Genomic DNA, 12392 nt, shown 5'->3' on the forward strand with positions numbered 1-12392 from the left:
GCGGTTCCGGTTCGAGAGTCACTCTGTATGGAGTTTGCATGTTCTCCCTGTGTCTGCGTGGGTTCTTTCTTGGTTCTCCGGCTTCCTCCCACCTCCAAAAACGTGTGCTTCAGGTGAATTGGCTGGTCCCAAATTGCTCATATGTATGAGTGTGTGTGAGCGAATTTGTCTGCTTTCATGTAGCTCTGCAGTGCACTGGTGTCGCATCCGGAGTATCCCCTGCCTCACGCCCCAAGCCTGCTGGGATAGGCTGCAGAAACCGCACGACCCGCCACAGCAGAAGAAACGTATTGAAGACGAATGAATTAAAAAAACCTAAAAAAACCAAAACGGGAATAGTTGAATACTGAACCAGTTATAGTGCCCGTCACACAGGGTGTATGTTTCGCCATAATGTCACTCATTCATTCATTTTCTGTAACCGCTTCATCCACTGTCGCGGGTCACGGGCAGCTGGAGCCTATCCTCAGGGCACTCTCTCCCCTTCTCTTCACCCTCTCCACGACGGACTTCCAACACAACTTGGATACGTGCCAGATTTAGAAGTTCTCAGACGACACTGCAATCGTGACATGTATCAGAGAGGGTGACGAGAGGGAGTACAGGAGAGTGGGGATGGACTTTGTGGGGTGGTGTCAGCGGAATGAGCTTCAGCTAAACATCTCCAAGACCAGGGCGATGATGCTGGATTTCCGGCGGGAACCCCCCTCCCCGCAGCCAGTGGTCACCGGGGGTAAGGAGGTGGAGCTAGTGGGGACTTATAAGCACCTGGGGCTGCAGCTGGACAGCAGACTGGACTGGTCGCACAACCTGGACTGTGTGTACAAGAAGGGGCAGAGCAGGATGGACTTCCTCAGGAGGCTGGCCTCCTTCAACATCAGCTCTAATCTGCTCAGACTGTTTTACTAGTCCATTGTGTCCAGTGTGCTGTCCTACCAGTCCATAGTGTCCAGTGTGCTGTCCTACCAGTCCATTGTGTCCAGTGTGCTGTCCTACCAGTCCATAGTGTCCAGTGTGCTGTCCTACCAGTCCATTGTGTCCAGTGTGCTGTCCTACCAGTCCATAGTGTCCAGTGTGCTGTCCTACCAGTCCATTGTGTCCAGTGTGCTGTCCTATCAGTCCATAGTGTCCAGTGTGCTGTCCTACCAGTCCATAGTGTCCAGTGTGCTGTCCTACCAGTCGATTGTGTCCAGTGTGCTGTCCTACCAGTCCATAGTGTCCAGTGTGCTGTCCTACCAGTCCATAGTGTCCAGTGTGCTGTCCTACCAGTCCATAGTGTCCAGTGTGCTGTCCTACCAGTCCATAGTGTCCAGTGTGCTGTCCTACCAGTCGATTGTGTCCAGTGTGCTGTCCTACCAGTCCATAGTGTCCAGTGTGCTGTCCTACCAGTCCATAGTGTCCAGTGTGCTGTCCTACCAGTCCATAGTGTCCAGTGTGCTGTCCTACCAGTCCATAGTGTCCAGTGTGCTGTCCTACCAGTCCATAGTGTCCAGTGTGCTGTCCTACGCCATTGTGTGTTGGGGTGGTGGTGCCAGGGAACGGGACACAGAGAGACTCGACAGGCTCATCCGGAGGGCTGGTTCTGTGACCGGTCAGGAACTGGACTCTGTACAGACTGTTCTAGAGAGGAGGACTATGTCCAGGTTTAGATCGATCCTGGGTAACACCACCCACCCCCTGCACACCACCTTCACCCAGCAGAGGAGCTCCTTCAGTGGCAGACTGCTGTCACCAAGCTCCTCCACTGAGAGACTCAGGTCCTCCTTTGTACCTCGTGCCATCAGGGGGCACAACCACTCTCTCAGAAGGACGGGGTCGAAGCAGGAGCCGCAGGGTCTTCAGGTTTGGCCAAGAGGGGATAGACTAGGGGGGCCTGGGACGCACTGTGGGACACTTTGTGGGGGTCGTGAGTGTAAGTTTACAGCTCGGTTCATCCACGTGTTCTGATTTACATCTTCTTGTGCATCTCTACGTCTGATGCTTCTTTTATTATATTTTCAGGCTCCTTTGGTTCCTTTTTATGTTCGGTTTTTCTGTTGTTGTAATTACGTCATTATGTAATTTATGTAACGTCTTTTGTCTGCGTCAGTCACTGTTATGTGTATTTATTTGTATCTTTTGTGAGCAGATGTCACCCTCAATTTCCTTTGGGATTATTAAAGTATCTGTCTGTCCGTCTGTCTGTCCGTCCGTCCGTCCCAGCTGACTTGGGCATGAGGCTGAGGACACTCCGGGCACGACATCAGTGCACCGTGGGGCCACACTCACACACATACAGTCAATATGGGACCGGCCAATTACCCTGCAGCACATGTTTCTGGAGGGGGGAGGAAGCCGGAGAACACGGAGAGAGAACCAACGCAGACACGGGGAGAACATGCAAACTCCACACAGAGTGGGACTCGAACACGCAACCGCCTTGTCATGTAGCTCCAACACTTTATTATATCTTCAGTGGCACGTCTACCCAATTTCTGTCAAAACATTTGTTAATTTGACTAAAGTAATTCAGATTGTCTTCCAATGTCCAATTATGTCAAAAGAAATCCACATTATTCTTCTTGTGATTGACCATCACAACGTGCTTCATGAAAATATTGAGACTGCATAATCCTGCAGTGTAACACGATTACATCATCAACTTCTTGAACATTTCACCACAGGCGTTACTCATCGACTCTACTTCATTCAAATCATTTTCCTGTCATAAAATTGGCTTCTTCCCAAACTCTGTAAATCTAATTTGGAATCAGAGATTCACTGCAACTGATCTTAAATCAATCCATAATAAATCTATTTGAATGAGAGAATTTGCATTTTCGGAGCTACACACAGGTGGCAGTGTCTCCATCCCTCTGCCACCTGTGATCTAATACATACTGGTGAATCTAAATGTGACACCTACTATACACCTACACTTACTATAAATCTGTATCAGGGTCCAACTGCTCATGGTTAAACAGTGAAGGACTACCACTATAATTTAGCATTAAAGTATTAGTATAGAGCAGAAATACTAAGTGATTTTAAGCCTGAGTAGATCCTTGTATTTATAATGTATTTCTATAACAACTGTGATGCACAAGATACACACAGTATCAGAAATGAAAGCAGCACTCCTGTGTATGGAAAATAAATACATCTTTATTATTCTCATCTCTACACAGAACCGTCCCCTGCATCCTGCTGACATCAATAAAAAATACAACTTATCATAAAATACACCTCATCATTAATAGACATCGATAGAAATTAAAAGACAAAAATAAAGTGTAGTTAGGAGTGCGTGAAGGATTCTTGAGTTTTTCTTTAAGAGCCTCAAAGCTCACAGTGAGTGTCCAGTAGAGCAGTTATCAGTGAGATGAGAGGGTTTATACAAAATAGCACAGAATTAAAGGTCCAATTTATAACATGTAATCATGTAGAGTGGTTACACGGCTGACAGTTCACATTCAGAACACATGATGGTACCTGAGCCAGGCCACACAGCTGGAGAGAGACTGGATGTTCAGAACCATTAACAGGTGGAGTCTCCTCCATCACATAACGCTTCAAAATATCCATGAAAAAAAGACAACACATTTTTCAGTACAACTTTAGTTTTCAGTAGATAATTTCAATTTTTATGTAAATCTATGAGGATTTTTTTCAGAATTACTGTTCTATGAAAAATGTTTAAAAAAAACAAAACCATTTATGAGTGTTTTTGTGCTATGCTATTCTCTCACTCAGCTAGGCTCGTTTCTCCCCCAGGTTTGATTCTTCAATCACTATGAAGGCGCTTGTGAAGGACAACGCAGCCACAACACAGTCATCAATGCTAAAGTTGATGTGCAGTAATTGTTAATTACTAATTAATTGTTCAGTGATTGATCCAGTTTTGTGGAATATCAGCAAAAAAGGGGGGGGGGGGTCCAAGTTTCATGAAATGAAATCAGAAAGCTGCAGATGGATGTGATAAACTGTGCTAAGGTGGTGCAGATTGACTGACTGGTCACATCTGGAACGCTAGCAACCATTTACTCTATTTAATCAATAGTTATTAGGATTCATCTTTAAATTATTGCACACAAGTTTGTCATGAGACATTGTGAAGCTAACAAGCTAGTTAAAGGTTTGGGCAACACTTTCCACTGATCCTTCATCATCAACACCACCATCTTTATTGCCGTGACAACATACAAAAACCAGACAAACATTTGACCTCAAAGCCTGACCTTTACAGCATCACAAACCAACCCCCCCCCCCACCTGCTCTGTAACAACCAGGACGCCCACAAAGCAAAGAGTGGGTTAGTGTGTTATAATTGTGATAGAGAAAGGTCACACTAGACACCACAACTCCACAGCTGTCTTACCTAAGTACCTTATATTGTGCTTGTTGAGAGTTTAAAGATTGGAAAACGTTTTTGTTTAGTGGTTAACGTCTGTACTAAAGCATCGAGGGTGGAGCAGCACCTCAACTTAAAAATTTCAAGGAAAATTTGGTTAAATTTCTGAACTAAATAAGATTGTATAGAGCAATTATTTCCATCCAGGATGGTGTTTAATGATCATTTGAGGCCACAGTAAACAGAAGATGTAAGAGAGGTAACAGAAACACAAACATGATGATGATGATGATGAAGGAATTTTGACAGCTGTAGGATCATACACACCCCTGAAACAGCAAAGCTCCCTTCACACTTTTCACACATGAAGATGAAGTTAGTAATCTATGGGGAAAAACCTGGAGATCATCCAATCGATCAGTTTGGTTGTTTGATTGATTTCTGCTCTGATAGCATCTGATGGAAGCACAGCCTTAACCTGACGACGCGTCATCAGGAATGAGTGAAAGAATAAAAAATAATGGCTGCTTCATAGGCATATTCAATTGATTTGATCGGTTTCAGATATATTAAATGGTGAGTTCATTCAGTGCTTTGGGAGTCATGTTGAGCGATCTAGATAGGATCTTTTTTGACTCAGGCGTTAACTTCAGTAGTTACCCATTTTCTGATAAATTCAATGAACGAGGGTGCCTTCTGGCATTTTCTTGTTCAAATATATTATTACTATATGTATAAAGAAATTAAATATTGGATGATCTCTGAAAAGGTGCACTACTGACCCTCACTCTTCATTGAGGATAAAGAATGAATTCTTGCATGAAAGGCTTATGAGTGCTGATAAAACATGACTCAGGATATTTAAGTGTTTGTCGTGGAAAAGTGACTTCAGGGTGTTCCTCTGACGTTCAGTTTGATTCAGTGACATCACATCAAATATATCACATTATTGTTTCATGATTTTGGTGGAGTTTTGTCAGTTCTGAGATGTCAATTTCTGCCTGAATCCCAAAAACAAGTGAAGATTTCTTCTGTTTCACACCAGACGCATTCAATGGTCGAACACCAGTCACACTATCTGTTAAGGCAGTTCGCACTGACAGCCATTACTCAACAAAATATATTCATAAAAATAGTAAAAAAAATTTAAAATTCTTATTTTTTTCTAAAAAAGTGTGAGTTGCGTTGCAGCCCAGGCAGAAATCTCAGGGAAACACATTTAAAAACCTTAAACTAAACAACAGGAGAAAGAAAATATTTACTTTGATCAGTTTTTCACATGTAATGCCCTAAAAATGAGTTTCCACTCTGTGAATGTAATAGGATACAGATTACTCATTAATGTTATCTTCAGGACATGACTTCTGCTAACGTCCTGATCAGATCATTAGTAGTGGTTGAGCCGGTAAAGTACTGTAGTACTAGTAGCAGTAGTGGCAGTGATAGTGGTTTTAGACCTAAAAAAGAAACAGGATGTGAGAAAAGACAGCACATCCTCGCTTATTGTTCACAAGGACAGGCTAGTATTCCCAGCATGCATCACACCAGACACTAGAACCAATGTCCTCCTCGTGCTCTGCATCCTTTCTGGCTCCGGCCTCCACCCCTGGTGGTCAGTGTTACAGACATACAGTGTTACTCCTCTAGACAGTGTTACAGACAGACAGTGATGCTGCTGAGGCTGTGATTATTAAGGCTGCAGGTGAAAGGGGTGGTGCTCCTCTGTTCCCATGACTACAGGGGGTGTTGCCCTGAGGGCAACGGGGTTGCCCGTGGCGACACAGCAGCCATCAGCTCACTGTAAATCTCCCGTCGGACTTCCTGCGTCACGCTCTCTCGAATCTGTAAAATAACAGGTGGAAGTGATGAACGGTTCCTCAAGAGTTAACATCACTTAGTTTTCAGTTTGAAGGAGAAGTGATGAGAACAAGAGGAGATAGAAGAGATAAGCTGTGACTTCACAAAATATTAAAATAATTATGGCTTAAATCAGGGGTAGGCAACCAGTGGCTCTGGAGCCGCATGTGGTTCTTTAGCATCCCCTTGTGGTTCCCTGGAGATAAATCACAAATATGTACTCATAGCTAAAAAGCTTTGCAAAACAAAACTCTTAAAACACTATATAAGGACACTTTTTTCTTGAATATGACTGTATTAGGGCTCTATTTCAAGATTTCTATCAGTGAAAATTTGCGTCACATCCTGCAACACATATTTCAGCGCGATGCTTTGCCAGGCGGGGGGCTGTGGACAACAAACCGGTGTGTGTGTGATGGGTTTGGATCCAAAAGGGAAAAGAGAACGATCGCTGAATGGAAGAACGGACCAAATCTTTTGCTTTCATTGCCAATGTGGAACGATTGCTTCCATGTTTACTTTGTAATGAGAAGCTGTCAAGAAACAAAAAGAGAAATATGGAAAGACATTTCCAAAGAAGGCATGATAAATTTACAGCCAACCACTCAGTTGGGATTGACAGAAAAAGTGTGACTGCAGGACTACTGGGGAAATTAGACAAGAACAAAAACAGATTCAAGAAATGGATTCCATCTCCTACTAGTTTTGTTGGAATGTGAGAGACAGTAAAACGTGGAAAACTTTTCACAGATGGTGATTACAGGAAGGATCCATTCATTAAAATATCAGAGCACCTATCTTCAGAGTCAAATGGGAGAAAACATCACCAATCAGCAAATCCAGGACATGAATTCACCTCCAGCGAACACAACTCCCTGTGATGAGTCATGTGATGTGATCGATACTAAACAACCAGCGCTGTTGTTCAGGTCGGTAAACTCCAATGGGCCGCAGGAAAAATAAACATTTAATCATGAATCTCATCAAGTATTTGTAGCCTACTTAGTCATTTTGGTGGTAGGCTAATGTAATTAATATACGCTTACAGCCTGTGTTGCCTTCACATAAGGCTTGTAATGTTTCACAGCTCCCGACAGGTTTGGTTTGAGTTTTTTCGGCCACTTGAACACTTTGGGTTGCCGACCCCTGGTTTGAATAATAATCAGCAGTACCTTAACATACAAATTATATCTGTTCCATGACTGAGCTCGCAAGTCAAACTGATTTTCCCCTTTTAAAATAATTTTAATCTGTTCCAGCCTTGTAAAAAGGCTTCAAAACCTCCAAATTAGGAATAAAACTAACATATTTACGAAACAATAAACATGCAGACCTTCAGTGTGTAAAACTAATTACATTTAATTATGTAAACAATAAGAACTATGAAATGAAGTCCTAAGAACACTGGAGCTACGTTTTTACTCCGCGAACGCCAATGAGATCCGTTGTTGTATCCATCCGCCGACATGTGGGAAAGAACGAGATGCGTCCGAGCTGATGGGGTATCCATCCGCCAACTACCGGTAGCGTCCTCGAGCACGACTTGTATCCCAGATTTTTCCTCATATTTTGAACAAAAATGTGTGTGCGAGAGGGATGGTATCTCAAAGAACTGGTGTGTCAAGTTGCTCGTATATTAAGGTACTACTGGGTGATAAAACAGCAATGTGGTAAAAAAAACCTTGGAAACAAGAATTGCTGGAACACTACATTTGAAACCATCATGAGATCCAGTCTGAACACACGTAGTAACGTCAGTGTTTTGTTAATCCTAACAGTGTTATTAAGATGAATATTCATAAAGCTGCATGGAGCAATCAGCTCCTCCCAAAAAGGTGCATCTTGAACTGGTACTGCAGGAGGTAACCAGTAAAGTGGAAGTAAATTCCCAGTAAAGTAAAGACCAGCCTGGCCGTTACCTGTTGGATGAGGTTCTGCAGGCTCCCCAATCCAACTTCTGCTGCTCCTTCCTCCTGTGGCTTTTCTCTTCCTCCTTCTGCTCCTCCTTCGTCTTGATCTGTTGGCCCCTCCTCCTCCTTGGTGTGTGTGTTGGGTCGAGGAGGCGGTACGGGGGTGATGTTAATCGTTGTCCGGTAGACGCCTTGATTCTGCTCCTGAGCTCGTCCTCGTCCCTGGATGGGACTGGAGGACCGGGAGGCGCTGGAGAGGGACTGACCGCTGCAGGAGATCTCCGATTGGAGGAGGAGCTGCTCTCTGAGGAGGTCTGACACCTGGAGGGGCAGAAGAGACTTTATAACACCAGTGAGCTTCATTACTGCTGTATTACAAACGAGTTTGAACTGGCCAGGGAATGTGTGTGTGTGTGTGTGTGTGTGTGTGTGTGTGTGTGTGTGTGTGTGTGTGTGTGTGTGTGTGTGTGTGTGTGTGTGTGGACTGACCGGCTCCATGGCTCTCAGCGCAGCAGCACTGGACAGACACTCACTACTACCGTCTCTATGGAAACCCTGAGGACGATAAAGACGCCGTTGCTCCACTTTCACAGGTTTATCCAATCACATCAAACTAACACATCACATGTTTTGTAACACAAAGACGTGTTACGTACAAACTTAGTGTGTGACTGCTTGTATGTTACACACTATTGCTATGCCTGTAGACATTATATGTGTATCATGAGTCATACATGTTTTATTATACATGTTTATTATAAATTGCTTATGTTCAATAGTGCTTTTCACAGGAGTCAAACTCAAGGCCCGGGGGCCGAATGTGGCCCTCCACATCACTTAATGTGGCCTGCGAGAGAATAAAAGTAAAAATAAATAGGTCAAAAGTGTGCTTTAAACAAAACTACCAAAACTTTCCCACAATGCAGTAGTTCAGCCCATTTTAACTCTGACTAAACGTAGTGAACAAAGTTAACATCCTAACTTGTGTCTGATGTTATTTTTCTTTATTGATTGATAGTTTGATCCTTGATTGATGGAGTTCTGTGGGTTTAATAACCTGACAAATGAAAAGGATTTATGTTAGAACAGAGAAACAAACAAACATGTTTTTTCTGTCTAACTGTAATGTTTGGAACTAGAATAAATGTAATTTCCCCGAGGGGATCAACAAAGTATATCTTCTTCTTCTTCTTCTTCTTAAGTCATAAATTCAGAGTTATTTAACATTAAGGAGTAGTTACATTTATTTTACATTACATTGAGTTACATTAACTTACATTTATTAGTTACATCTGGCCCTTTGAGGACAGCCTTGATGCTGATGTGGCCCTCAGTGAAAATGAGTTTGACCCCCCCTGGTGTATTTATACTAGTCTCCTATGTGTGAGTACACTTATGGGTATATGGATGCAAGTTTATATGTCATCAATACACTGATATTTTGTTTGTCTAAATAATCTAAACTGAGTGCAATGTGAGTATTTATCTCCTTTGTGTGTTTTCTGTGTGTTTATCCTGTGTTTCTGACAGCATGTAGAGTTGAGAGTGTATTTGGGGGTATACTCTCTGGTGCGTGTATGTACCCTGTAATTTGTTTGCTGTTCATTTAAAGTACTTGTGTGTTGTACTTTTCTGTGTTTTTTGATATATTGTGTGTATCCTGTTTGTTGTGTGTGAGCCGTGGCTCACCCTGTCCTGCGTCTGGTGCGTCAGAGCCATCAGTCGGTCCTCCAGCTGTTGTTCCAGCTCCTGAAGCTCCTCTCTGACCGATGACCTCAGGGACTGAAGCTGCAACACCTCCAATCTGCACACAAACAGGTTTGTTTTACATCATAGCATCCTGCCATCAAAGCTCAAAAGCCCAGACAACACATACAGTGGTACCTCTACTTACGAATGTCTCTACTTACGGAGTTTTCTACTTACGAAATTTCTCAGCAGGAAAATATTGGCTCTAGTTACGAAAGAAATTTCGAGTTACGTAATGTAAAAACACAGTATCGGCTGATACTCGAATCTCCCACAGGCTCCTGAACGCAACATTCTCATAGCTGCTCTGCCATTGGCTATTACCTATTACGTATCTTCCTGGCATCCCGTGGAGCTAGATCGGTGTCTATGCAGCGTCTTCGTCATTCGGCTCTCGACCCGTGAGGTGTTCTGATAGTTTTGCGCCAATATACTGCATTTGTATTTGTATTTTGGAGTATTCGCTATGGACCCCAATAAAGTGACGGAGAAAAGAGGAAAAGAAAGGAAAGGAAGAGATAATAGAAAAGCATGAGAAGCATGAGAAAGGGATGCGTTTGGTTGATCTCCCCAAAGAATATGGCCGTAATGCATCTACAATCACCACGTTATTAAAACTAAAGGAAGTTTAAGGAGTTTAAGGCATTGCGTGGGTGGTTGGAGAAGTTCAGAAGGAGGACTGGAATTCACTCTGTTGTTCATGGGGGGGCAAGAGGGCATGAACCAAAGAGGGCAAAAAACAACGAGGATAGCAGTTAAAAGGTAAATGACCGTCATTATTCTTTATTTTTTACGTTACGCACAACTATCATTTATTGTGTAATAATCTAGTCATAAGATGTATTTGTTACATGTTTTGATGCATTCTTATGTTTTATAAAACATTTATGTCTGAATTTTTGGGAGCTTGGAATGGATTAGGGCATTTACATGGAAAACGCGTCTCTAATTATGAAATTTTCTACTTACGAAATTTCTCCCGGAACCAATTAATTTCGCAAGTACAGGTACCACTGTATTCATTTTGTTCTATAGGTAACCTGTCAGCAGGGCTGAGATGATTATAGACCGACGCCTGCTGTCGAGTGATTGACAGCTCCAGATCCATCATCTGATTCCGGAACAAGTTCAGATTTTGCCTTCTCTGTTGCAACTCTGTCAAAGACTAAAATAGAGGGAAAGATTTTATTAGATGGAGACAGAGCTTTAAGGACAAGGATGTTCTCATTTCATATTTGTGTCACTGACATCCAGTACAGAACATACTGGATGCAGAAGACAGCATCCAATAATTCCAAAAGACCAAAATTATTTATGATGATATTGACCAGGTTCACAACTAAAAAACATTGCCAAGGTTTAAGATGAGTAAGAACAGCAAAGTGATCTTCATCAGTTTTATTACATGAGCTCAAAGAAAAAAGTATTTCTGCAGTGAGGCAAAATGGATTAACTGTGTTTTCTCACATGGACACAATATTAGCCGTAACAACCATCCAAACAGATGAGATCACACAGTGTGAGGTAGATTAGCTCTTAAAACAGGAGGAATGCTGTGTTGTAATGCTCAAGAAGGAGACAGACATCAGATTGAGATTAGAAGGTGATTATGGGTAGCAGTACCTGGGGGCTGGCCAGAGACTCTTTGTGCTCATTGAACTCAGCATCAGATTGGTTCTAGAGAGAAATGAATGCTGGGTCAGGACAGCAAATGAACACAAGTTGCCAAAAGTATGATCAAAAGCTGACCAAGATAAATGCGTAACATTCAGTAAACTACGAAGATTAGTGGCAAGAGTTTATGATCTCTAATTCAATTGTTTTGAAATGTTCTACAGCACTGGTGATTAGTTAGCTCCAGTTTGAGGACATTGTCCTCATCAGGGTAGTAGGAGAGAACGTCAAACACATAAATGATAGGTCTAATTAAACAACAGACTTAGAATAAGGTTCCTGTTTAGGGAAAATCTTTTTAACCAAATCAAAAGTGTGAATTACAACTTCAGCTTCCTGAAATAAATCCACCTTTAGCTCAGAGGACAGGTTTGACATATAGAGACAAGACTATCATTAACTTTCATGGAAAGAGCTGAATTCAAGTGTACAGTATCTCTTTACCACACTGAACTGTATGAAGCCAGATAACAGTCTGGAGACAGACTGGAAACAGGCAGAAACAGCGTGCCTGGGGTTGGGGGACAGTTTCAGGACCGGCTGAAAATTACAGCAAAAATCTTTTTTCTGAAACCATTATTTATTCAGGGAAGATTAACTGAGAACAATATTCTAACGTACAGGAACACCTTGTACACACATTAATGTATTCTCATCTATAGACACACGTTGTGTACACATTCACTACTGGAAGCTGTTCAGTACAACCACAGTCTAGTACTGGTGACCAGTGAAGAACCCACAGGGCCTTGTTCCAGGCTAGCGGGGGGGTTTCCCCACCAACACCCATCCAGCTGGTCCAGGAAACCGACCCGACTAGTCACAACTCACTTCTAACTAACCCACTAGATCACATGTGTCAAACTCTAGG

The 12392-nt window shown here is 42.6% G+C and overlaps 1 protein-coding gene across 3 annotated transcripts in view; it reads right to left on the bottom strand.

Moving 5' to 3' along the window:
- Nucleotides 1-3124: 3124 nt before the first annotated feature.
- itprid2 (ITPR interacting domain containing 2) overlaps nt 3125-12392 on the bottom strand; it is a 44151-nt gene continuing 34883 nt past the window's right edge. For 2 of the 3 annotated variants that reach the window (XM_068328788.1, XM_068328790.1), the window contains 6 exons: nt 11471-11524; nt 10888-11012; nt 9788-9902; nt 8588-8653; nt 8108-8419; nt 3125-6173 (listed from right to left, as the gene is read on the bottom strand). In XM_068328788.1, the coding sequence (XP_068184889.1) occupies nt 6066-6173; nt 8108-8419; nt 8588-8653; nt 9788-9902; nt 10888-11012; nt 11471-11524 (780 nt within the window). In that variant the 3' untranslated portion in view covers nt 3125-6065. Of the gene's footprint in view, nt 6174-8107; nt 8420-8587; nt 8654-9787; nt 10312-10816; nt 11013-11470; nt 11525-12392 lie in introns of those variants that run through there. The other variant, XM_068328789.1, reaches the window with a different exon arrangement.

The sequence above is a fragment of the Antennarius striatus genome, chromosome 12, assembly GCF_040054535.1.
Source record: "Antennarius striatus isolate MH-2024 chromosome 12, ASM4005453v1, whole genome shotgun sequence".
NCBI lineage: Eukaryota > Metazoa > Chordata > Actinopteri > Lophiiformes > Antennariidae > Antennarius > Antennarius striatus.